General features: G+C 32.0%; 2 protein-coding genes across 5 annotated transcripts in view; both read left to right on the top strand.

The window, feature by feature from the left end:
- The window catches only part of LOC107444912 (salivary peroxidase/catechol oxidase), a gene marked incomplete in the record, with an annotated part of 65,228 nt that extends 57,834 nt beyond the window's left edge, over positions 1–7,394 (top strand). The window contains 2 exon segments of the mRNA XM_071183107.1: positions 2,658–2,763; positions 6,898–7,394. Of these exon segments, the coding sequence (XP_071039208.1) occupies positions 2,658–2,763; positions 6,898–6,958 (167 nt within the window).
- A 1,558-nt stretch (positions 7,395–8,952) lies between these two features.
- Positions 8,953–26,193, top strand: LOC107444913 (uncharacterized). 4 transcript variants are annotated; one of them, XM_016059183.3, is made up of 4 exons: positions 8,953–9,057; positions 11,966–12,039; positions 20,654–20,938; positions 25,816–26,193. In XM_016059183.3, the coding sequence occupies exons 2-4, from the start codon at positions 11,970–11,972 to the stop codon at positions 26,088–26,090; spliced, it is 630 nt and encodes a 209-aa protein (XP_015914669.1). In that variant the 5' UTR covers positions 8,953–9,057; positions 11,966–11,969; the 3' UTR covers positions 26,091–26,193. The 4 variants fall into 4 exon arrangements, with proteins under 4 accessions (XP_015914669.1, XP_071039206.1, XP_015914667.1 ...); XM_071183105.1 differs by having other exon boundaries at positions 8,979–9,057; positions 11,968–12,039; positions 23,585–26,193; XM_016059181.4 differs by having other exon boundaries at positions 9,050–9,292; positions 23,585–26,193.
- The last annotated feature ends 568 nt before the right edge of the window (positions 26,194–26,761 follow it).

Here is a 26,761-nt window from a genome sequence, read left to right as displayed (position 1 = left end):
TTTCAGTTCTGAATTGAAGTATTATGAAATATTCTAAGTATATTATAAAAATATCGGTGTATTATAAGAGTTATATAATTAGCAATTCTATTATAAACATTGTACGAGTTTTGTATGCATTTTATAACAATCTTTTTTGATAAAAGCGTTTGTGAATGTGACAATCTTATGCTACCAGCGATGTATAATGAGAATTTCACGAGAATTCGAATCATTTTATTGTAAACATTTCAAAATTAAGTATTCTGTTTCAAACATTCTACAAGAAGAATTCTATGTGTATTATAAGTATTCTAAGAATTTTAGTTTTGTTATAAGAATTATAAAACTATCAATTCTGTTATAAGCATTTCAAAGAGCAATCAATTTATACTAAGCATTTCCAAAAAAACAAACAAGAACATTCTACATATAAATATAAGCAATTCGAAATTAAGCTTTATTTTACAAACATTAAGTAAAAAAGTATTATTCGAGGAAAGGATGTAGGATGAGTAAGGATGAATTAGATGTAAAAATGTCATCCCCGTCTTTTCATTATATTGCCTTGAGCTTTTTAATGTGAAACAGACGCAGAATTTCTAAAAATAACTATCAGTTCTATCATTTTCTAATCTATTTTGTTTTCCATTTTCTTAAGAAATATATCATTCTGGTATTTATTACATTTTTAATTATAATTTTTGAGTAGTAGCTCTGCTATATAGATAAAAGATATTAAAAAATATTAAAAAATAGATATATAAAAATATTATACAAAAGATATTAAGAAAATCGATAGCAAGAACATTTTAATTTTTTCGTTCCATATGCAGCAGTAAAAGTTTTGTAACTACCACTTTTTACTACAGTTATCAAACACATTGAGTAAACATGTAAGTTTTACCTATTAATAAATGGTAAAAGTCAAGTTCCCGAAGAAAGATTAAAAAAAAAGTCTTCTTACTATTGGTTTTTATCTTTTCCGGGTAGATATCAGCCCTGTAATAGTTTTCAGTCTAATATACACTAAATTTGCATACCAAGAAAGAGTTGTCAGAATGAAAGAAATTTTACGTACAACGATGACATAAGTACGTGATTAAAACATGAAAGGAAAATGATTATTTACTTCAGAAAAAAATACAAAAATAGCTTGAGTACACTGTTGGGACACTACTAGCCTGAATGCACGATGCGATACGGTAAGGCAGAAGTAGTATAAACTCAAAGATTATCCAACTTGCCGTCCCAAGTGATCCCTGATATGCTCGATCGGTGACAAATCTGGGCACTGTGCAGGCCAATGAAGGGTGGTAATGTGGCGGAGCAATTCTGTGTCACCCTTGTTGTGTGTGGCCGAGCATTGCCCTGTTGAAAAATAGCTCCTGCGAGATCCATCACGTAAGCAGTAGAAGCAGTGGGGCGTGTCGCTAAACAGCGTGGGTAGGTTTGAGATATTCAACATGAGGTCTCCATACATGTAAATGATTGTCATCAATGCCCAAATTGAATCTAGATTTGTCGGTGAAGACGTGTTGGTTCCATTCGGTTGTTGTTCAATCCCGTCCAGCGTGACACCACTCTAAAAGGAGACTATGGTGGTTGTCAATGGCAGCACATATATTGGACGCCAAGATAGAAAATGTTCTTCCGCCAGGCGCCTTGTGATGGTGGTACAAACCGATACAGGTACAAACCGACACAGAGGCCCCTAGTGAAGGTGCTGTCGGTGTCCGGATGGAGGACAATGAGACAGTTGGCGCTATGCGTGCGTGACGTATGTGACAATCTTCCCAACTACTGATCTGTCGAGGACGTCCTGTGCCTGCCCACCGTGTAAGCTTCCCTTTCTCTAGTCCAACGTTTCCAATACCTTTTCACTGTGGAATTGGAATGGTTAAAGTGGCTGTTTCTTCGCCAAGTCGACCGCCCGGCTTCCCTCATCCCGATTTTTTTCCTTTTCGAACTCTGACAGCTGTTTATATTATCTTCATTGGCGGAGTAACGGCATCTAAATTTAGAAATTTTTTCTCTGTGCAACAATATAAATGCATACAAATAAGCTCTGCTTACATGTTTGATACTTCGAAGAAAACAAGTTCAACGCCTTCCGGTGGTTTTACGTAAAGCATTTCTAATCATCATTTAGATATCTGCCTGACACGTACCTCCATGCCAAACTTCGTTACATTCCCACAATTCTTTTTTGGTGCGCTAATTTTTATGGCGATAGAAGCTGTTTTTGTTCATTTACGTCGCACTAGAGCTGCACAATGGGCTATTGGCGACGGTCTGGGAAACATCCCGGAGGATGATCCGAAGACATGCCATCACAATTTTGATCCTCTGCAGAGGGGATGGCACCCCCGCTTCGGTAGCCCGACGACCTGCATGCGAAGTTGAGCACTTTACGGTAGAACAGTTTAACGAGGACCAATACCGCACACCCTCGGTCCCTACGCAGGCTGATTCAAGTGGTCACCCACCCGCACACTGACCGTAGCCAGTGATGCTTGACTTCGGTGATCTGCTGGGAGCCGTGTCTCAACGATCAGTCCACTGGGGGACGGCGATAGAAGCATTTTATGTCTAACGCTTTTAAATATTCAGTTTAATATACAATAATTATTAAATTCTTAATTAATTTCTTATGATTATTTTTTTCTTTTTTAAAGATCAATTGAAGGAGATATACAAATCAAACATTGCCAGATTGATTTGTGATAATTCTGATCATCTGAAAGAAATTCAAAAAAATCCATTTTTCGTTCCATCTGATCGGTAGGTATCACAAGCAAGCTTTACTGGAAATTTTTAATTTATATATATTTATCCTTTATATCTATATCTTTCATATCTATTTTCAGAATTCTTGCTAATAATGAAGTATAAAAAAGTATACACATTTGTTAATATTTAAGCGAGAGCGAACGCAAATTAATATGTAAGCGAGAAAAATACACAAAAAAAGTTACCGTAAACCGGGGCGAGTCTACCCATCCAGGGGCGAGTCTACCCATTTTAGTTTTATTTAATTTTCACTATTTTAAATTGCAAATAAAAAAATTTTTACCAATGGAGGACTTAGTTCAGACTCTAAGGAAGATGGCGCTGTAGTAGTTTGATCCGTTTTTATTTATTTGGTGTCTTTTTAACCGACCTGTTCAAACGTCTTTTGAGAGATTTGTATTGAAAATCAGCAAACTTTTAGTTGGTGCTCCGTAAGTATATTATTATTATTACTATTTTCACTTTGGTTAAGTGATAAACTTATCTAAGACTAAGATTACATTAATTTTATATGAAAAAAAACAAAAAGAATGTAAGTTTTGCTGTTGTAAACAAAAAGCCAGAATTCGCGGGGCGAGTCTACCCATTCGTATTTAGTTTTAATAAAGCATAATAATATAATTTAGAACTTTGTTTATATTAAAATTAAGTCATTTTAAATGAATTTGAGTATATTATTTTAATTCTGCATTGATAAATTTATCATTAATAAGAAAATTTATAGGTTAAATATAAATGTAAATATAAAATATGTTTATTTTACCTATTTTTTCAATTTTTATATTACAAAATTAACTTTTTTTATTTAATGCAAGTTAAATAAATTATTATTTATAAATTATTATTACCTCCCAAAAGAATGGGAAAAGGATTTTTCATGATTCCCAATGTTTGAATTTCGATTTTGTTAATAATCTTTAATTATTATTATTTATTAATTATTTAATTGTAAATTTATATTAATTTTAATTTATTTTTATCAACAATAATCAGAAAAAAATGTTATTTTATAATGTTAATGATTATAAAAACAAAACTGTGATCAAAATGTGATAATCGATCAAATACTCAATTTGTGTTATTTTATGAATAAAAAAATGGAATATATAATAAAGTTATGAATTTTACTTCATAAATATCCTATATAGTAACTAAAATAACAATTTAATAGTAAAATTTGATTATTTACAATGTTAACATTCATTTTAGTAGAATGGGTAGACTCGCCCCATACGAGAGATTTGTCAGCAGTTCTATAAAAATATACAGTAACAGCGTAACTGTTAATATTTTCTAAAATCGATTTCACAGCTTTAAAGAGGGATAAATAGCGATTCCGAAACACCTATTAAAAGCCTTTTTTCTTTAATATTTACAAAAGTTTGACCACTTGAAAATTGACAAACTGAAAAAATGGGTAGACTCGCCCCGGTTTACGGTATCGAAATTTAATAAATCATAATTAACGAAGAAAGGAGGGTAAGATATCAAAACCTGTTTCATTGCCGGAGGAAAAAGATTTTAGTGGAAAGGCGACTGTTAGAAACACCTCTACGTTTTATCAAACTGGTTTTGATGCTTTTATCACGTTTTCCTCATTCTATTTCGATTGCATTTTTTAAAACAAAAATTTCCCAACCCTTTATTAGATTAATTTTACATCTTCTCAAAAAGCTTCGAATCTTTGAAAAGCTTTGACTTTAAAAGGTTTGCATTATTGAAGGCCGAATTGCAAATTTCCACGTTGTAAAAAATATTTGAAGACTGAAAATCATTTTAATAAATGTTTATTCAGTGACCGGGATGGGTCACTAAATAACTTGTACAACAACTGTGCTCGGTTCCCAATAATGCGGTGGTATAAACTCGAAACTCTGTGAATGCTAATTGGTTAATACAATGCACGCACCGACTATAGTGCTAGTGTAAGATATTCCTCAAACCCTTAACTGAGCACCCAGTGTTAGGTGGATTGGATAAAAGTTCGAGTTTTGCGTGAAAAGTCATTGGCAAGTAATTTGCACATGCGCTTACCAAAACAATCAACTGTTTTAACTCCGTGTTGTGTTAAGATCACTCCGAGGCATCAAAGCTGTTTTCCGAAATCTCTGTGGTCGAAAGAAATGTTTTTTGTGTGAATAATATGCTATTTTCATAACTGATGTGAGTTTGAAACAGTTACTCATGGCCGTTAGGTCAAATTGAGCCTATCTTTAGCCAGCGCCCTCTATATTTATTCTGAAAACGGCTCAAAACGTCAAATATGGAGAAAACTACAATTTTGAGAAAAAGAAAAGCGTTTGTGATCGATTTTTTTAATATTTAGAAATTTACTCCTGTGCTCCATTATCTGGGCTCATAAAAATTTTCGAAAAATAGGAATAAGGCATTGATTTTGATAATTTTCATCAAGATGGAAAAATGTCGCCGAATTGGCGAGTTTTAAAGAAGTTAGATAACTTTTTAAAATATTTTAGTTATTTTCTTGTTCTAAAACCCAGAAAATTCTTTACCGCAAGATGACATAAACAGTCTAAAATTATAGCTTTGCTTCAAGTGTAAGGCACTTAAACTATGGCTTTTTCTTTATTTTCCTTGCCGAAAGAGCTTCGAAAAACTTTGTTAAGTGTTCGATGCCTTATAGAAATCGTGACAATCTTTTCTACTTTTGTGATACTACCGAAGTGTATACTGAACAGCACATTGTTGGAGCTCTAGTGGCAACAGCATCTTGACGTGCGTGGCAAGTCTCTTCAGCGCATCCTCGGTCCCTACACAGGCTGATCAAAGTGGTCACCCACCCGCCCACTGACCGCAGCCAGTGATGCTTGACTTCGGTGCTCTACTGGGAGCCGTGTCTTTACGATCAGTCCACTGCGGGACGGATTTACATTAGTTATCGGAATTACATTTGTTTTAAAAGATTAAATCCAAACAAGTAGTCCGATGAAGAAAAATTCATTCAAACATTTATCAATAATTGATTTTGTTAATGAAAGAAATTTCATTGATGGAAAACAGCTTCTCTAAGATCAAAATAAATGCAAATTTAAAAATATTATTGTTTGGATGAGAGCTGTTTTTGGAAAATTTTACTTCTAACTCAGAAAAAAGACACCGGTGTTTCATGTTGTATTTCATAACCATAAATTATTAAAATGCTAAATGAAATATTTTTCACTTATTTTGACCTAAATTAACACAAAATATTGAAAAAAGCACAAAAAATATGTTTAATAAAATTTCTGCGTCAAAGGGTAAATGGTGGTAAAACTCTACATTTCTCTGACCATTTCATTTTATAAAAATGATTCATGTTATTATAATTAAAAAAAGTTTTATAGTTTTACCTTGAAAGCATATTTTAAGGCTGATAGAAGCGTTAATCTACCAACTTGAACAGTAGATATACAGCTAGCTAATTGAATAATTCAATTGATTGCAAACAAACAGCGTCATTTGCAATGAAACTGGCTAATTGAAAAATTCTCTAATATTTTATAATTATTGCCGTATCCACACTTTCATTTAGAGTAATTGATGAATGTACACTTTATAGCTCAATTAATCTGACTTATTTCAGGCAGTTTGCAATAAGCTTGGAGAAGTGAAGCCTTACTGCAAACAAACATATTAAAGGTTTATTGCAATAAGTCGTGAGAAAATTCTATCTAATTGAATTTTCACGCATGTCGTTATCAGTCGAAGAGCATATAAGCCTAAAAATATTAGGCAGATTAGAAAATACTGACTTCTTTAATTAACCATTCGCATTGCGCAGTACCGGTGATTTTTACAAAAAGCCATATTTTTCAACAGTCAATTACCTCTAAAAAAGTGTTATTTTGAATGTTGTTTCAAAAAGCAAATGTGAAAATTTATAATGTAGCGCCATCTGCCGAGGAAGTTCGGTACTAAAGATTTTATAGCAATATATTTTATAAAATTTTATATACGAGATTTTTTTTTAGCTAAATGATTTTGCAAGAAATTAATTTTTGACTAACCACTGTTTATAAAACAAATTGCTGCTACATTTTTTAAAAGCATATCTTCAAGTATATTTTTGAAGTGTTCGTAAACAATTTAATTTAAGTTGAAAAGAATAATCTAATTTTATTACAGCAATCCTGTTGTTAATTGCAACGATATTCCTGGAGTTGATTTATCAAAATGGAAAGAATGAATTAAAGTAGATAAAGATGGAAAACTGCCCTTAAGATTGAAGTTCATGATTGGCATTGATTCAGTCAGTTCCTAAAGACCTAAAAATACAAATTGAACCAATATCTGGATTTTTCCGCACTATTTTACGTATTTACATATGTAGCAGATTTTTCATTTGTAATTACTTCAATGCATTATTTATCATTTCATTGCATTTTAGCGATTGTGTTACCAGTAGTGCTTAAAAATGTGATATGTGAGAAAAGATTGTTAGTGAATGTGTGTACAATTAATTTATGAATCAAGTTTGATAAATTCATTCAGCTTAATGTATTTGCATTTATTGTAATAGAAGTAGATATGCTTTATTGTAATTTTTTGTATTCTGTTACTTTAACAGTTGTTTTAGTTTTTTTATGTACTTTAGTTACAATAAACATTTCTCATGTTATAAATGTAGAATTATTATTATAAAATTCATACTACAAGCATCAACTCAACATAGCAAGACCTTCATCATTACAGCAATAGTAAACTAACACACTGTGCATTGCATTATAGTTAAATTCTTAAATTTCTTTCAAAAATAAAGTTTAAGGATATATAAGATTCCTAATTACTAAAAAGGGAGTTTAAGTTAATAAGAGTGCCGGGATAGCCTGGTCGGTAGGGCACTGGGCCCATGTCCGAGAGTTCGTGGGTTCGTACCCCGACTGCCGAAGACACCCAGTGTAGTAAATGGTGACTGATGCACGTTAAATCTGTCAAGTCGCCAAGTCCTCCATGTTCCCGTAACAAATCGAAACTTCTGGGGGTACTGGAATGGAGATTGATCGTTCTATGAATCAGGTCAAAATTAGGATCTGTGATGAATGAATGGATGTATGAATGGGTCCGCACTATAAACGGATGTGACGTATGGGGGCAGAAGTCGAATCCCTTAGTCGAAGCCATAGGTGGTGCCACTGTAAAACAAGAACAATTGCACCCCTGTGCCTTAACAGGCACACGAATATATATATATATATATNATATATATATACACTTGTATATTTGCAATTTGTTTATATGTTGTACTGTTTGATATCATTTTATCGTTATTAGATCTACGACGCACTTTCTTATTCTAAAAACTGTCCACAATCAAATTTCCACATTTTAAAACTGCCTATATGTTGTCATAGTAGCATGAAAAGTAATGTCGAAACTTAAAACTGTAATACTTAAGTCCGGATCCAAAATTCACTCTGCAAAATTATTTGTGTAACTGAATACATATATCTGAAGCGTTCCCATGCAAGTTTGTAAATTTGAAGCGTTCCCATTTGAACTTATATATTTGAAGTGTTTCCATTTGAACTTATATATTTAAAGCTTTCCCATTTGAACTTATATATTCGAAACGTTCCCATTTGAACTAATATATTTAAAGCCTTCCCATTTGAACTTATATATTCGAAACGTTCCCATTTGTACTAATATATTTGAAGCTTTTCCATTTGAACTAATATATTTCAAGCGCTCCCATTTAAACTTAACTTACATATTTGAAGCGTTCCCACTTGAGCCGCAATAAAAAGCCGGTGGTAGTGACTAGTTGTTAGTTTGTTCTGTCTTAGGCACGGGTTTCTTTATAACATAATTAGCTAATAAATTCAAATTCTTTTGCACAAATAGTTTATTTTATAGCGCATAATATCAGATTTTCAGAAGTATCCGTTTTAAAATGGGAACGCGAAGAATTCACTTCATTTTATTTAATTATTTTTTCCTTTTTTGTAATGTCAGTCGACCTATTTCTATATCAAACAAATTTAACTAAGTTGAATGATTTTTTACATTAGTCAAAGATATTTCTTGCGAATGTCAGCTACACCAAAGCTTGTCTGATACATCATTCACACACTTACTATAATTTTCGCAATAGTTTGTTTCATTTTTAATAAAGTTTAAACACACCTTGATCTAGATGTTGAAAAATAAATGTTATTAAACAGGGTTTACTTTCCTTATCTCTATCCGTCTATCATGTCAAAATTTGATCACTTCGGATCATTTATCAGTAACAGCAACTGTCAATTTCTCTGAACTTCACTGATTATTCTCTTAAAAAACAAGGTAAGTTTCATTTCTAACGTGTCATGCAATCCATAAAAATAATTGAATACTTTTAATAGTTTTTAAATTAACGATTATTTTAGCGATTTTTTTTTCTAATTTGATATATTAAATGCTAAATTTTATAATTTAATCTCAAAATTTTCCATTTGTACAATTTTTTAAATAGTTTTTAATTTCAGTTATTAAGCTAACTTAGTATTTCATTTATCTCAGCAACTTTGATTAAGGAAAAGTAAGTAACAGTAAAAATGTTTTTTGAATTTTGTGTTGGTTATAGAAAAACACTTCTATAAAAGTTGTGGCCTTTTAAAACTTAACTCTTTCATCGCGACGGACGAGATAATTCGTCTTCCAAGAATACTCACTGTGCTCTGTTGTTGTATTAGTAAATATGGTTATTGATTGCAATTGATTATTATTTTTTAAAATAAAATAATTAGATTTTAAAGGAATTTGCGTTTTGCTTCAATTTTAGGGCTGCGGGAGAACTCTAAGCGCAGAGGGTGGGACAAAGGTACGTCATTGCCGTGATGAAAGTGTTAATATTTCATTTATTAATATTCCGCTTTCCAAAGTTCAAATGTTATAAATAATCTTCTTACTTTCACTTACGTTAATAGTTATAATTGATTCAATAATATTAATATTTATCAATTACTTATTGCAGTTATTACCAGACACCCTAGTAATTAAAAGCAATAACAGTTGAGTAATAAACGAGGTATTGAGAGGTTGAGATATCAAATGCACGTCATGCCGATTTTAATTTTATTTCTTGTTACATAAATATGCTTCAGTTTGTCAAAATGTAAGTAGTTCCCTCAAAAAAGGATTTAATTCCAATTCGCGACATTTGTCTCTTTTTTTTTAAAAAGAGTATAACACCATTGCTTAATTATCAAATTAAATTTTTATAACTCATGTTAATATGATTTAATGATTCCCTACAGCACAAATGATGTTAGAATTACAAAAGAAGAACAAACGAATTAAGCTTTATTAATAAAAAATTAAACTTCGAAATTTCTTGAAATCGTTTGAAGGATGAAAAAATAGTAAAATAAAGCTGCGTGTTGCAGGGATTAACTTTCTTGATAATATGACCCAATAATGTAACACTTTTCAAAAATTGCGCATAGAACTTGACCTAATATTTTTTTTAAATCAAAAGTTCAATTCATCTGCAAACTCTGTGTAAGTTGACTGGTGAGATTACGGGGGTTTAATTTAGACAAATTGTCAACTTATAAAAGGAGAATTTTATTGCTGAGGCTAGTTTGGTACACACTGGTATATTAAGATCAACAAACAGATGCGGATATTTTACTAGGTTTAACTGTACAGTGAAATCTGTGTAAGGTGACCACTTACGCACAATTTGATGGTCCTCTTAGACCGGATGCCAACTTAGAAAGGGGGAATCTAATTGTTTCCACCAGTTTAGTATTTAATCATTAAGTCCAGCTTAAACAGTGGATATTAACAGGCTAATTTAACATGTTTTACATCATTAATAAAAGCTTTAATTGGTACTTTTCGGTTAGTTCTGCACTAATTTCGCTATTGTTTTGGCAACATTTTAAAACTTCTTCCACAAGTGATCGATACAAATTGTGACACATGCTATTTTATGGGTTCTTCTCTGTGGGTGGCATTTCAATTTCAATAAATGTAATACAGTGTTGAATAAATACTTTTCCCAAAAGTGTATGTAGATAAACAAAATGTTTCGTAACATACACCTTTAATCGTAACATACACCTTTTAGAGATTCTTTTTTAAGAATGAAATGAAAAAAAAAACTATGCAAATTAATTGTAACAAATTAATATTTAAGAGACAAAGAACACAAACGTTTTAAAACTATCTCAATCATTTTTGAGGTTTTAAAGAACAAGGTAGGGATAAAATCATTTAAAAAAACAGTATATTTCTTTATAGGAACTGGATTATGTCCTAATCTCGTAATGCACAGCTTTTTAACTTTACCTCCCTATAATATATTGCTTCAGGCAGTTTTTTAACACAAGAAAAACTGAACACTGCTGTAACCAAGGAAGTTTAAAGGGGCCAATGTGGCCCTTCCCTGATTGTCTGTGTGTTGATCAATTAGACATCTAAATTCTTTAAACTAATCATTTCATCAATTAAATCATAATCATTCAATCATTTCATCAATTTAATCATAATCATTCAATCATTTCATCAATTTAATCATAATCATTCAATCACTTCATCAATTTAATCATAATCATTCAATCATTTAATCAATTTATAAAAAAATATTTTAGTGACTATCATCGAAATTCTAAGGTATTTTATTCAATTAGATTAACGAAAATATTTGATTAAACGGAACACTGATTATCGAATTTTACATTTGTTTCCTTTTCTACCTGAAGATGTGTTGAAATACTCTTGTTTTATTTTAATATAATTTGGGTACTTTATACTCAAACCTACCCGGGATTATGGGGTACCCAACAAAATCCCTTGGGACCCTCCCATCATTCTAGGTGTAAGTTTCCAAATATACGCTGCTATAGGATTATCACATGAATGATTAAATAGGAACTTTAATTAGATCAAATTATGAAAAATCAGAACTACGCAATACTTTCAGTTAGTTACTTTTTTGAATTACGGAACAACAAAAACGATTGGACCCAAAGTAGCCTCATTTGTTTTTTTAGAGTGAAACCCTACTTAGTTCTTACGAATCTCAATTGTGATTGTTCAGAATTTGTTTTTTTAGCATTCAAATATTAATTAGTGATCTTTAATGTGTATGTTTTTTTAAAATGTTTTCTAGAGATATCTACAAAGATTGAAAATTACAGACTAATAGTTTATATTCAGTCTAGCATTCTTTTCTCTTACTGACTGTAAAAAATTCTTTTTCTAGAGATATGTCCAACGGTTCAGGCACATTTGGTCTTTTACTTTTGGTTTTATTCCACTCATGCCAGGCAGGAGATGGTAAGAACTTATTTTCATTTCTTTCTTTGACCATGACTCAAGATTAAGAGTCCCTTTCAGACGGAGAAAAGATTTTATTTCCTCCATGGTTAACCATCGCTTAATTAAGTGCTTGGAATTTCCTTATTAACGCCTCGATGCAGAATTTTTATTAAACATATTTTTTAGAGTTCTTTTTTCATTATTTTGTGTTAGTTTAGGTTAAAATAAATGAAAAATATAATATTTAACATTTTATAGTTTATGGTTCTGCAATACATTATGAAACATTGGTGTCTTTTACTGCGTTATACACTGGTGGACAAAATTAAGAGATGGAAGACATTTTCCCAAATATCTCAAAAAATACTGAATATAAATAAATGAAATTTGGTATGGATATAGCTTATTCCATGATAATAAAGTATGCAAAGCAAAAATGAAAGTGCCATTCACTGGCAAGACCAATTGCCAATAAATCCAATGTAGTCTGAACTTACAGGTAAAAGAAGACAATAAAAGTGAGGCTTGTACAGTGTGTGTTGTCTCTAGTATGGTGTATGGTCACCCTTGACAGGCAGAGAGCATGCACAACGAGTATGCATGTTGTTAATAAGGGAGTTAAGGAGGACTTGTGAAAGACCCTCCCATTCTTCCACCAGAGCAATTTTTAACTCCAGAATGGTTCTTGGGGGGGGGGGGTTGGCGCATCGCAATAGCTCTCCCAAGAGCATCCCAAACATGTTCAATAGGATTCAGGTCAGGGGATTTGGCTGGCCAATCCATTCGTTGAATATCCTCGCTTACCAAATACTCATCAACCATGAGAGCCCTATGTGGCCGCGCATTGTCGTCCATAAAAATGAACTCATTGCCAACAGCGCCCCTGAAAAGACGCACATAGGGCTCTAGGACCTCCTGCCTGTACCTCTGGGCATTAATGGAACCATTGTCAAACACATGGAGCGGTGTGCGGGTATTTTGCATGTGCGAATGAATGTGCGAAAATACTTTCCATCTCTAATTTTGTCCACCAGTGTAGGTAATATTTTCCAAACACAGCTCACTTCCTAACAATAATTTTTCACATTTGCACTTATATAGATCAGAGAGAAACAGTTATTCATCAATGAAATTTTTTATTTAAAAAATAAATTATTGATTAATTTTTGAATGAGAATCAAAAAATGTTTTGTTTTTCTGAATTTTATATTTTAGTACAAACATAATTTGATTAACTAACAGAATTTTTAATACAGTCGGATTTATATTTAGCGAACTTCTATTTTGCGAATTTCTCTGTTTTGCAATTTTTTTCGAGCAACCAAGAACATTTTGGAAATTTTTTCGTAAAATACCTTCTAAATAGCTAAGTGAATTTTCTATGTAACGAACTTTTTTTTTTAAGATCCTCTTTCCTTATTTTCCAAAACATTTCGGAGCATTTCCCACTTGTTAACGCGTTTCATGGGAGGAATGCCCTTGAATTATATTTTCGCTGTTATTTATTTTTAAAGAAAGCGGTAAAATCCGTTTTCCCCTTTGTTTGCATTTCATACAGTAATCCATGCCGAAAATCAATTGACGAGAAAGCCTAACAGAAATTTCTAAAGCATGAAATTATGATGTTACAGATGGTAACATCATAGATGTTACAGATATAACTAACTATTCGTAGCACTTTTGCTAAAGCTGGATTCTTAGTCAGCGCGAAGATGATAATCCTTTAGAACAGGAGGCCGGGGGGCCACAATTAAAAACACAAATCAAATGGCGGGCCGCAACTTTATCAAAATTTTATGTAGGTCTATTTTATGTTTGAAGGAACATTAAATATCACTGTCAGATTTTTACCATGTTGTACGAAACAAAAGTATTGAATTATAAATTAAAATAAGAAGTAGATTTTAAAAAATATTAAATTGCATATTATGAAATTCTGGCTACAATAATTTTAATGTGCACCCATGTATTAAACAATTAATGTGCAACAGATATCTAATTGTTAGGACATAAAACTTTAAAAACGCTGGTATTCAAACTTACATAGTAGCAGACAAAATGGTCAATGACAAAATTGAGGTTTGTCTGCTGCAACCACCAGAGGATAGATATTTACATTTTAAATTTAAAATAGACAAATGTGCGTGTAAATATTTTCGACCAAAATGAGTGGTTTCAAAAAGTTCAATCGGAGAATTTCTGATACACAAATGCTAAATTATATTCACAAAAAAAAAAAAAAAAAAAAAAAAAAAAAAAAAAAAAAAAAGAAATAAAAAAGAGCTACATACACGATTATTTTTGTATTTGAATAAGTATTTTCTTGGATGCAAAACCTGAGAAATAATTTTTTTTGCACCGTTGGTAAGATAAATTTCACAGAAACGAAGAAATTAGGTTTTTATTAACGAGAAAAGTATTTTAAACCCATATAGATTTTTTTCGAAATTTGTCCACAAAAAAATGACAACTAATATATTTTAGTTCACGGGCCACAAAAAAGGCTTCGCAGACCGGATGCGGCCCCTGGGCCGGAAACCACTGCCTTAGAAGAACTTAAAAAAATGTTGGTACATCTAAGAGAGAACCACGAAATTAATGATGATGTGCTGATTAATTATTTTCTTTTTATTGATTCTGAAGCTGCAACCATAGAAACATTAACTGAACCGGATATTTTGGGCAGTGTGAAAAATAAAAACAAAAACAGCTATAAATAGGGAAGAAGACGAAGAAGATGAAGACGGAAATGATGAAGAAATCACCAAACCTTCATATGATAAAATGTCAAAATCATTTCTGTTATATAAAATGTTAAAATCATTCGATAGTAGATAATAATTTACAAGATAAAGGTGCATCAATTTCTATTTTAACTATGTAAAGTATTTAGGAATTTAAAACCTGTTTTGTGTTGTTTAACTATTTCAAATGGTGTTTTTCTACGTATTTAATGAATTTTTCATATAACGAACTTTTTATCGGGATTTAACAACTTCGTTAAATAGAGGTCTGACTGCAATTGTTGAATTGTTTTTATAATTAAAAAAATACCAAAATATATTTCTATTTGTAATTAGAATGTTAGAAAAAATATATAAAAGGGACATCCGGGTCTCATCTGAGAGTCAAAGGGTTAATTTAGTAACTACTTAATATTTTTGAGACTAATTTAGGTTTTACTTTATTCACTGAAATGCTCGACTGGATGTAGTAACTGAAGCTCAAATACTTGAGTTATTAGTATTTTTTTAAACTCAAGTTCAACTAATAATAAATTCAATCAAATGCACATTTCAACGAATCAAATGAAATAAAAAATATGATCTAGTTTCATAATGAAAAAGGAAATTTAGGACATATAATTCTCCGTAAATTTACATTGAGGAAGTAAAATCTCTTTAACCCCTAAAAGGGACCCTGAAATATTTATTGAAATTTGTTGACAAATTGTTTATAACTACAAAACTATCTAAAATAAGTCTTCTGAGACTAAAAAGAGGAATTTAGAAATTAAATATTGTTGTAAATATTTGTTAGTACAGTTTTCGAGTTTAAAAATTATAGTTGATTTTTGAAAACCATGATTATCACTCGTTTTTACCGAACCTATTTAAGCCACGGGCATTTTTTTTTAGAAATTTCGTTTTAAGTACTTTCTTTTACCTTTACCCTTATTTTAAAGAAATTAAAGCGCAATTGACGCATGCTCAAATTTGCGGAAGGTTTTTCGAATCTATTAAATTGAAACCAAACAAACTATTGCAATTTTTCATGGGAGTTATTTCACCAGCAAGCAAAATCGAGGAACATGCAAAGGGCTCGGTACAATACAGTGGAAAGTCTTACGTTTTCAACAGAGGGTAATTGTTGCTTATAAGTAGGTATTTTACAAGTGTTTTTGGAATTGCCATTGAACTACCACACAGTACATAGAATTAACTTAAAACTTTTTTTAAGTGCAGTAAAGCTGAGCTTATACATTTTTCAGGAAAGCAATGTAAATCGGCTTATAAACTAAAAGACGTTTACTTTGCCAGTAAACACGGACCATCCGGAATAACTTTTAATCGCATCTTCCTGTTCTAGGACTCAATCTTAATGGTTCGAGGGGATGATCTCAAATATGCTAATTAGGCCGGAATAGCCTGGTTTGTGGGGCATTGGACTCATGTTCAAGAGGTCGTGGGTTCGACCCTCGCCAACCGAAGACTCTCCGTGTAGTAAATGGTGACTGATGCACGTTAAATTTGTCTAGTCTCAAAGTCCTCTATGTTCTCATAACAAATCCTACCTCTGGGGGTACTGATCCAGGAGTTTCCTTGTTTTCTGGATTGGTTCAAAATTACAAGGCTACGGAGTTGAACATGAGTAGTGGTAAACCCAAAATTAGGTCGACTGTTCAGTGACGCTTATAAGAAAAAAAGCATCGAGACAAACTATCTCTCGTGGATGACGTTTTGATGGAGCTAACTCACATTTGCGATATATGGTGACAAAAACCAAGAACACCTTTCACGGTTAGCCTGAAGGCAAATTCTGCTACTGGCTCGTATAGACTACCATGTAAAGAAAAATGTGTGCCCGTGTTTGGCGACATCGTGGAGAACGCCCATAGGCAGCTTGCATACGACATCGTCATACTGGCCCATCATCTGGAGTAATGGTATGGGGTGCCATTGGATACACGACTCTTGTTTGCATTGCCGGCACTTTGAACAACCTAAAATAACCTAAACGTTAACCTAACAACCTAAACGTTAACCTAAAATTGGGTTGGCTGTTCAACGACGGTTATCAAATAAAATAAAATATGCTAATTAATTAGTGCAGACGATATTTTAAGTTTCGAAATCATACGTAAAGACTTTTCTCTGAATAGACATACCCGTTTTTTTCAAAGGATTCGGATTTCTGATACTAAAATATATGGGGGTAGGCGCAATGTGATAAATATGGTCTCCGTAGTTTTGTCAGGGGAGCGATCCAAAATTTGGACCCCATGATGTTAATTTTACCTTTCGTGTAGAACGCCATATCTTGAGAACTTTTTGCTATTTTTTTTAATCATTTTAAAGTATCTAATATTCCAAAGCAAAATACAAAATTCGAACTAAATCGGCTGAAATTCGGGCTAAATCGGAGAAACTGAATTTTAAATATACGACATGGGGAACACCATTTGGGAACCCCTGGTCTAAGAACACTGAAATAACCATCTCCTACCCTTTCTATGACTTCCTCTCAGCTGGAATTGAGGTCAGATATTCCGATTTAGACCCTCATCAAGAGTTCTCGAGTCTTGGCCGAATATTTATGTACTTAAACAGAAAAAAAAACATCGCATAGTCGATAATTTATGTTTCTTTTCGTCGTATTTTCTATTTTGACTTTGCATACTTTTAGAATGAAACGGGACTGCAATGAAACATCGCACTAATGGAAAAGGAGTATAAACGATGCGTTGCTGTATTTAGATATTACCGAAATCAAGATAATGCAGACTTTCAACGGTGAATGTCAACAATCACATTGTCGCTTTGGTGGATATCCGAAATATTTGTTATATCCGATTTGATATTAATTTGTTGATATTATTATATTTATTCGATATTTTAATATCTGCAGAGGATACATTAAGAGAAACATCAGTGTTCGGAGTAGTTAGTTTGGTTTTACCCTGTCCCCATTTCGGGGCATCCAGGGAATACTGTTGAAGGATCGGCTTAAGCCTGATCCTCAATTCTGTTTTCAAAAAGTCTTCTAAAAATATATTCAATTCCTTTGTTTAGTTTCTTTTGGTTCCAGTTTCTTTTAATGGTATCAAAGTTGAAGTTTCTCGGGAAAAATTTAATTCTTAAATCATCATAAACTGGAGGAACAGTAAGTCTGTGTTCGATATCTTCATAAGTTTTACAAACTTTACAGTTCGGGTCTTTCCCGAACAATTTTGACTGATAACTACCTTGGGCTCCATGGTTAGTTAGAAATTGTTTGATGTAGAAGTTAGAGTAGATTTTTCGATTAATGACTTTTGGGATAAATTGGTCGGCCTCTTGTATCATCACTATCCCATCTTTGCTGCTATGTTAAAAGGTTATTCTTCAGTATTTGGAGTAATGGTTAAAAGCATACTGGGCAGTGGAACTTGATCTTACAAAAAATTGATGTAGGACATACCGGGCAAATGTGTACCGGGAAGTGGCACTTACCTAGACCTAGTTTATATTTCGGTCATTTATCAAAGCACCTATGTGATTGTTAACAGTCACCAATGGAAGTAAAGGACCACCAATTCCAGTCATTCACAGTAACATAGATACTTTATATCAGACAGTTATTTTCTAAGCTTTATTTAAATTGGGTAAAATAATTGCTTGTGGTATTGTTATAAGCCTCTTGGCTGAGGAATGAATGAAAATTAATTATTAAAAATTCATTATTTTCCAACAATGAACTTTACAAACAATTTCGAAGTTTAGAAAACATGTAAGAGTCTGTCAATATTGTTGCAGTAGGGAAATTTAGCTAGATTATGAATAACTTATTTTTTATACCTGAAATAATGATAAAATAATGAATGAAAATAATATTTGCCGGCGATTACGTAAATATGGGAAGATTGCCACTGAGTTTTTTGTTGTATTGCTTAGTTGTGCGTTACCGAAAAGTTTAATTTTAAAACTTATAGGATATTTATACCCTCATGGTAAGTTTTCAAAATTTAAGATAGTAATTAAATTTTGTCGTAAATTTATAACATATTTTAACCATGTGCGTGAAAATATCTAATTACTCTCTGAAACTGAAAAATTGCGGTATTTATGATATGAGATAAATTTTGTTGTCAAATTATAACGTTTTGCTTCTTTCAAAATAATCGAAAATTGATCGCGGTATGAAATTGTCGTAAATTTGTACACTCGTGGAATGACTTCAAAACTTCGATATGAACTATATTTTATTGCAAAGTTAAATTTTTTCTCTCTTATGATTACGATAGGAAATTACTTTTTTCTCAGTCAACTTACAACGAATTTGACCTACGATCACATCTACTCAGTGTTACCGCTTTGCCACTTTCAGGAGTAGTTGTATTTACTAGCATGTGTTTACGGACTTTGGTAAAACTCCAATACTTCGTAGCAAGTAAAGAAACGACCATTGAGGTTTAGGATTTAAGTAGTCATCCGTGATTGCATATAGTTCCGTTTTATTTCGTTATCAAATTATGAAAATATGCTTTTAAAACAAAATTTTTGAAAGTTAAACGCGTCTGGAAGAAATTTAATTCATGCTATCCTTTACGCTATATATCATAAAATTATTGAAAAAATGTTATAGTTTCGTAGTCATACTGGAAACATAGACTAGGCGATATATTTGAATAATTACGCTGAACATTCGTTCTTGAAATTAGAAACAACTATATGACGTTGCAAAAGCTTTAGATTTGATTAGAACACGTCTTATACTGACTGCTCTAAACAAATCAAATGCGAGAAAAAGAATTTTTACTTTTGTTTAGCTATAAAAGAAAATCGTCTGTACGAAACAATATTCATTATTTTTTCATCAGTTTTTTCGAATGCGAACAGAAAGACGTATATTTGTGACGATTTTTAGATAATATTATTTTTCATTCTTATAACTTGCTAAATAGTTGTTGTTGTTAACAAGAAAGCAAGCAAAAAAAAGGCTGTGCAAAAAGTTGTTGGTTGGCGATGTTTATATACGTTTGGCTAGGAGCAAGGCATCCATTTGGCGTACACTTAGACGCAAAAAGGCTCTTTCTATAGGGATAATGGTTTTTTCTTAACTTGCAACAAGGTATAGAAACGATATTCCTTTTTTAATAATTTTAGCACTCAACTGTTAAAAGTTTGTTGTGGCATGGGTAAGACATGCATGTGTCAGATGTGTCACGCATTTGTTTACTGCTGCCATTGCATGTTCTGCAGAGTGTATTTCTCAAACCCGTAATTAATTTTGCTACATGTCTGTTTTCTAATAATTTTAATTTAATTTATTTAGTAATTAGTCCAAATCTAAAAGGAAATTAGTGAAAGAAATGTCTAGCAATAAAACATTTAAATTAAAGAAAAGCATTTGTTAATGGAATTTGTTGAGCTTAAATTTCAAAATACTATTTAATTTCTCAGACTATTTTTTTTTATTACCTGTTCGTTTCTTGATAGTTTTAATTCCTATATTGCCTGTTACTGGAACTATATTTGCGAAAATTCCAATAATTATTCCTATTTTGCAAGCAATTTTACAAATTGTATTAAGTTTGTAAAGAAGAATACTTAAGCTTAAGCTAGTACTTAAAATTGCTTTAAAATAAGACATTAAAAATCAAATTTTTTAAAATTTTTTTTAATATTTTTTCTTAGAAAATAATATCAGTGTCAGTAACTGGCAAAATTTATGCAAGTTGTTGGTACTAACTTTATAGTGGTTGTTTGAAATTGCTTCATTATATTTTTGTTATTGATGCCTGTTACTTTTTGATCGAATGTTTTCGATGCATGCTATCGCTCAAATACCAGCTACTTTTGTACACTTAATAGATTCTGTTCCTATTATTCATTTTAATTACAATTGCATGTTAAACTTTTATCTGTTACAGACGCAGTTGGAAATGCCAACAACTACATAGACGAAGTTTTGCAGAATTTTCGAAATGAACCTTGGATATTGAGTAAAGTAGAACCTTTGGAAATACCGGATGTGGATGAAAAAAACTTCAAAATTCGAAAAGGCACAGTAAAAGGTCTCTCAAGTTTGTATAGACATGGAGATTGCACTCTTGATTATGAAAATGAGGAGATACTTGTGGTAGCTGAAGTTGCTGTTCGAAATGTGACAGTTGATGTCAAATACGAAGCAAAAGCCCTCTTCTTCTGGATTAAAGGTAATTTAAAATTTTCTGCATTAACATTTTTGTTGCATAAAATAGGCATTGGTAGCACAACGGTAAAAGACTAGCTTTAGATAATAGAAACAAATATTTACAGTATATTTCGCTGTATAACTGGATCCGTTGGATAAGCCAATTCCCCCTTTTTAGAGCCGTGGTGGCTCAGGGGATAGAGCGTTTGCCTTCCAATGAGGTGAACCAGGTTCGAATTCCAGCGATGGCTGAACAATACGAATTCCGCATTCGACTTGCCCCCATTACAGTGCTGACGTGAAATATCCTCAGCTGTAGACGGATCATGGGTTAGAATCCCCTTGACATTAGGCTAACAGTGGGAGGTTTTCGTGGTTTTCCTCTCCGTGTCACGCAAATGCGGGTTAGTTACGTGAAAAAGTCCTCCACGAGAGCAAATAATTACTCCCACTACTTGATCCAAGTATTTTCTTGTTTTCCGGATTGGGTTCAAAATTACAAGGCTACGGAGTTAAATATTAGTAATCGTAAGCCCCCCTCCCCCAAAAAATTGGGTGGGCTGTTCAACGACGGTTATAAAATAAAAAATAAAATCCCCTTTTTTGATTACCAGAAAAGAACATTTCACAAAAGTCGAATAAGATGGCAATTGCAGAAAAACCAAATAAGAAAAATTTTAAAATTTAAAAAAAAAGGAAGAAATTTAAGAAAGAAATTATTAAATTTACAATATTTTCTCAAGTAAAAAAAAATGTTTTAAACAGTGTTGAGTTTCAAATTATTTGGAAGGGGTGAGGACGATGTTTTACGGCACTCAGATGAGGATGAAGTAGAATTTATAGCAAAGTGGAATCCGTCTGACGACACTGCTAAATTTACTGAATCTGACACAGTTCAAGATTCATTTAATTTGTGATTTTATATTGTTTTTGTAGTTTATTATTTGTCATTTAATTTGAGGTTTTAAAGTTCTCATTGCTTTATATTTCCATTTAAAATACTCTTGAATAAATTATCTGCACTTTTTTTATTATTACTCTTATTCGGAACATAATTTAAAGTATTGATCCTAAGTATCCCTCTATATTTAAAGAAAATGATGAGAGAAGAGGCAAAATTAACTGTAATTAAAACAAGTTAAAAGTATTTTTTGAAAGAAGTAAATTGATACAGAGTTATTCATATCAATCTCATTGCTTATAATGAATCGACATTTCACGATCAGCAAATGTCTAACCCTTGAAGGAATCAGCCTACTACTGCAATGGAAACAAGAGCACAATTGAGAGAGGGGTGATATAGTTTTCATATTGAAAAAAACTCCCCTCGGCAGAAAGTCTGAGGCCGTCTGCTGCTATGGAGACAAGAAAGAACGGATTTCAAAAAAGATAGCTTCAGTCTTCCCTGATTTCCTTACTCTCACCGATCCGATTCAAAACGTGTATTAAATATTGATCTCAACATCCCTAAATGAAATAATTTAACCTTTAAATCTCGTAACCATAGTTACCGCCATTTCTCTAGACGAATGACGATGGAAGTTCTTCGCATAGATAAACTATACTTTCTTCACAGACCTCTGTCCAAACGTGACCTAAATGTTTTACCACACATCTTTACTTAAACCTCGTAACAGTAGTCACCTACAGGGCTCTAAACTTACGAATGATTTCTTTAGATAGTAACTCTGCAATTTATGGTATATATGGTATATATGGTACAGTGGTCTAGGTCTTGATTCAAATTCATATTTCTTAAACTCAGCTCAGTCAATTTTTGCTACCCGAATAAACACGAACTTTTATTGCTAATTCGTTGCCTAGGAATTTTATTTTCAATACTTAGAGTGTTAAGTATGATATGTATAGTATAGTGGTCTAGGACTTTATCCAAATTTATGTTAATTTCATACAACTCAGCCAATTCTTTTTAAATTCTTTAATTCAGTTGCGAATTATAAACACCTACAAACAGAAAATAACATGTTCGTTTTTTCTTTCACGTAAAGTTATCATGAGTCACGTTGACCCAAGGGAGGCTATATTGTTTTGCTAAAAAATTTCCTAAAAATCAATTCAAGAAAATTTTGAACAAAAATTTTAAAAAAATGTGGTCAAGTTTCTTTTCTCTCTGATTAAAGTTAGAATAAAATGTTTCTTTCATTCCATTAAAATTTATTTTAAAAAAAAAAGGATTTTTTTTTGCTTTGCTCGTTAATACCTATGTAACCTTTTAACAGTATGGGGGGGGGGGCAGAAGAATTGGAACCAAAATTTCAGTCATGAAAAGTAATAAGAATTGTGGTGAAGCCACCTGCTTTATCTTTATAGCTTTCAAAATTTATAGTGATGGACAAAAATTTGCGTTGTTCCAGAAATAAAAACTCTAACAATCTTAGTGGTTGACGCTATTGTAAAAAATAAGTGGGGCAGTTTCTATACCACCGACCTCGAAAAGGTTTCATTCTTTTTTACATTTGATTACACAATAGCAGGGTTCAACTTGTTCGGAAACTTGTGAGAATTTAACAAGTCATTAAAGTTTCAGAAAACTTGTACTGCATAATGTTTCAAAGTGCCTAAATTGTGATTCAAATTTGAACCAATTTCTTCTGAGATTGTTGTTGCATTGACCTTTTAAAGACTCCCATTTCCAATATCTTTTCAGGTCATGCAACACTGAGAGTGGATGACCTAGCCGTGAGAATGGTTGTCTCCATCAAGGAAGGCAAAGCAACGCTCCCCCAGTTCAAATTGGTTCAATTGGGCAAATACAAATTGAAGAAAATAACTGGCATGAGTGTCGTACTCAACTGGCTACTTAAGCTTATTTCGAATGCTGTTGCCAAAAACTCTCGCACAAAAATTACAAATGCTTTAGAGGAAAATGCCGCCATAGCCGTTAATGATTTAATCTCCAAATACGAACTTCCGAAAGTGTCAAAATCTAGATCAAATAGATTAATGACGCAATACTTTTATAATTGATTCTGTAATATTAGAAGCAACAATTATTATAAGAAATGTTGTTCATTAATACGAAACTCTGTAATCTTTGACATTGCTTTAGTTGTGCAAAACAATTGAGCAATCATCATGTAACTTTAAACAGTATAAATGTGTATAAAAAAATTTTACAGCACATTTTACCTTTACCAGAAATCAATAAACTAGTTTCAGACGAATTGTCTTGTTCTTCTTAAAGGTTTTTTACTGCAATTAGTTTGATACCAAAGCCATTTAAAAGTATTTAAAGCTTGTTTTAAGACTTTATCTTTTGGTCATCAGATTTCTAGTTTAATACTACTAGTAAACCAGTAAGGAGATTTAGTTTAGAACAAATTTTTCGACATCCGTAAGTAAAAGTATAGTAAAATATCATCTCAACTGTAATATTTTATTTTGAAGAGCTAAGAATAATTCACGTATTCTTATTATCCGTATGATTAGTTACTACGTTGGAGTTATTTTCCTTTATATAAGAAACTATAAAAATATAGTCTAGACTGGCAAATGTTCAATAATTTCAGAATATAAGAATAGTTTATGTTTTTTTAACTTATTAGCAGATTTATTCCCTACATTGGAGACATGCCATTTTTGATAAGGAACTGATCACTTCAACAAGAGTAAAATTTCAACCAAAATATCTTGCGAGTGCTTTTTTGTGCACGTTTTTTCGTTTGTTTCAATTTTTTCTCTCACTAAAGGATACAAAAACTGAAACCACTCTTCAAAATTCACAAATGTCGAGTGAAAAACCAAAAACTGGAAGTATCTTGCCTTTTTATCAGCCTCTGAACATGGCATACTAAAAAATAATGACTTTTCTGAAAATGATTATTTTCAACCGTTTTTAGAGAAGTCAAGCCATTTTTGTGACGTTAAATAATCATGGAAGTGAGTGTAATCAAACGATTCGTAGATAAAAAGAAACTGTTGATAATATAAAAAAATATTGTAAACCAATAAAAAAATTTTTCAATCAGAAAAAGCAATTAAAACAAACATCACAAGAATCTTGAAATGGTACCCATTAACTCGAAAGTTGTAATGTCAGCCGTTTTCATAAACACTTCTATTTTGTTTTGCAAAATATGCGTTTCGTTTTGTCCAAATAAAAATAAAGTGTATGTTAGTCAATGGAAACTTCATTTGTTTGATAATTAAAGTGGAAATATTTCTAACTCTCAAAAAAATTTAAATTTTTTCCACTTTAATTACAAAGCGAATGAAATTTTCAATGATAAGTATGTCTTTCAACTTCCAGTTTATTTTGTTTTTTCATTTTATTAAAATACATCTTATTATAAATTGGGCATATGAAACTATCCAAATGAAGATATGGTATAATCTTTATCTCCGTGTTACAGATGATAACAAAATAGTCTGTTTTTGACTGTTGCCGAAACAGAATTGTCTGATTTTGTGACATTATTTGTCTGCTTTTTGTGATATTTTTTTATTTTTGTCTGTTGCCAAAAAGTTCTGTTTCTCATTTTGTGCCATCATATGGTTATTATTGTGCTTTTTTTAAATGCCATTGTTGTCTGTTGCCAATTTTTTTTTCTTTCAGAATTTGTGTCATTATTTGTCCATTATTGTGTTGTTTTTATGGCATTTTGTCTGCTGCCAAAAAAGATTTTTCTGATTTTGTGCCATTATCTTGCTGTTTTTATGCCATTATTGTCTTTTGCCAAATCAGAAGTGTCTGATTATCTGTCGTTATTGTTTATATGCTTTACTTCCATTATTTGTGGTTTATTCATATTATTTAGCTTAATTTATATAAAACTATCACCAAATTATAAAGCTCACCGATCTTTATTGTTATTGCCACAATCAATAATTTAAGCTTCACAATTTTCGATGTGTATTGTGATGAGACATCTATTTCAGGTCATGCAACGTTGAGGGTAGATGATCTGGCTGTGAAAATGGTTGTATCCATGAAGGATGGCAAAGCGAGACTCACCCAGTTCAAAGTGATTCATTTGGGTAAATACAAATTAACGAAAATAACTGGCGTGAGTGTTGTTCTCAACTGGTTACTTAAGCTCATTGCGAACGCTGTTGCTAAAAACTCGCGCAATAAAATTACAAATGCTTTAGAAACTGGTGTTGCGAAAGCTGTCAACGATCTACTTTCTAAATTTGCTATTCCTGATTTGTAATTCTCAATAACATTCTGTGACAATATTTCTTAAATAGGACTGTAATTTTCATTTGTTGTAAAATAATAATTTATCTTTGATCATTAAACAAAGCATAACTATCTCTGCATGTGGTTTCACTTTTATTAAAATGGAATATGTATTGTTGTGTGGCAATATTTACATTAAAGTATCAAACGTCAAATAGAAGACGTTTTATACATTACCGTAGGTATCTGTAATAGTTTTAGATGAACTTCTGTTATTAGCTTTACATGAGATCGGGATAACCTAGTTGGCAGGGCACTGGTCCCATGTCCAAGAGGTCGTGGGTACGATCACCACTAACCTAAGACTCCCCGTGTAGTAAATGGTGACTGGTGCAAGTTAAATCTATCGGTCACTAAGTCCTTCATGCTCCCATAACAAATTATACCTCTGGCGGTACTGAATTGGAGATAGATTATTTTCTGTTTCAGGTCAAAATTACGATCTGTGGATGAATGAATGGGTCCGTCCTATAAACGTGTTTGGCAAAAGTCGAATTCTTGGCCATAGATGGCGCCACTGGGAAACTAGAACAATCACACTCTGCATTAATGGCCTACGATCACAACAGTATCATTAGCGTTATATAGCTTCTGTAATTTATAAACAAATAAATGCCCATTCGTTTATTCGAATATTATAAA

This window comes from Parasteatoda tepidariorum, chromosome 7 (assembly GCF_043381705.1).
Source record: "Parasteatoda tepidariorum isolate YZ-2023 chromosome 7, CAS_Ptep_4.0, whole genome shotgun sequence".
NCBI lineage: Eukaryota > Metazoa > Arthropoda > Arachnida > Araneae > Theridiidae > Parasteatoda > Parasteatoda tepidariorum.
The sequence above is the reverse complement of the archived record's forward strand: the minus strand, read 5'-3'. Positions and strand labels throughout refer to the sequence as shown.

What these genes read in the sequence shown, in the direction of transcription:
- LOC107444913 (XM_071183105.1), top strand. Translation starts at nt 11,970, where the DNA reads ATGTCCAACGGTTCAGGCACATTTGGTCTTTTACTTTTGGTTTTATTC. An exon ending in CTCATGCCAGGCAGGAGATG is followed by an intron (nt 12,040 to 20,653) that starts GTAAGAACTTAT and finishes TATCTGTTACAG; the next exon opens with ACGCAGTTGGAAATGCCAAC. An exon ending in CCTCTTCTTCTGGATTAAAG is followed by an intron (nt 20,939 to 23,584) that starts GTAATTTAAAAT and finishes ATATCTTTTCAG; the next exon opens with GTCATGCAACACTGAGAGTG.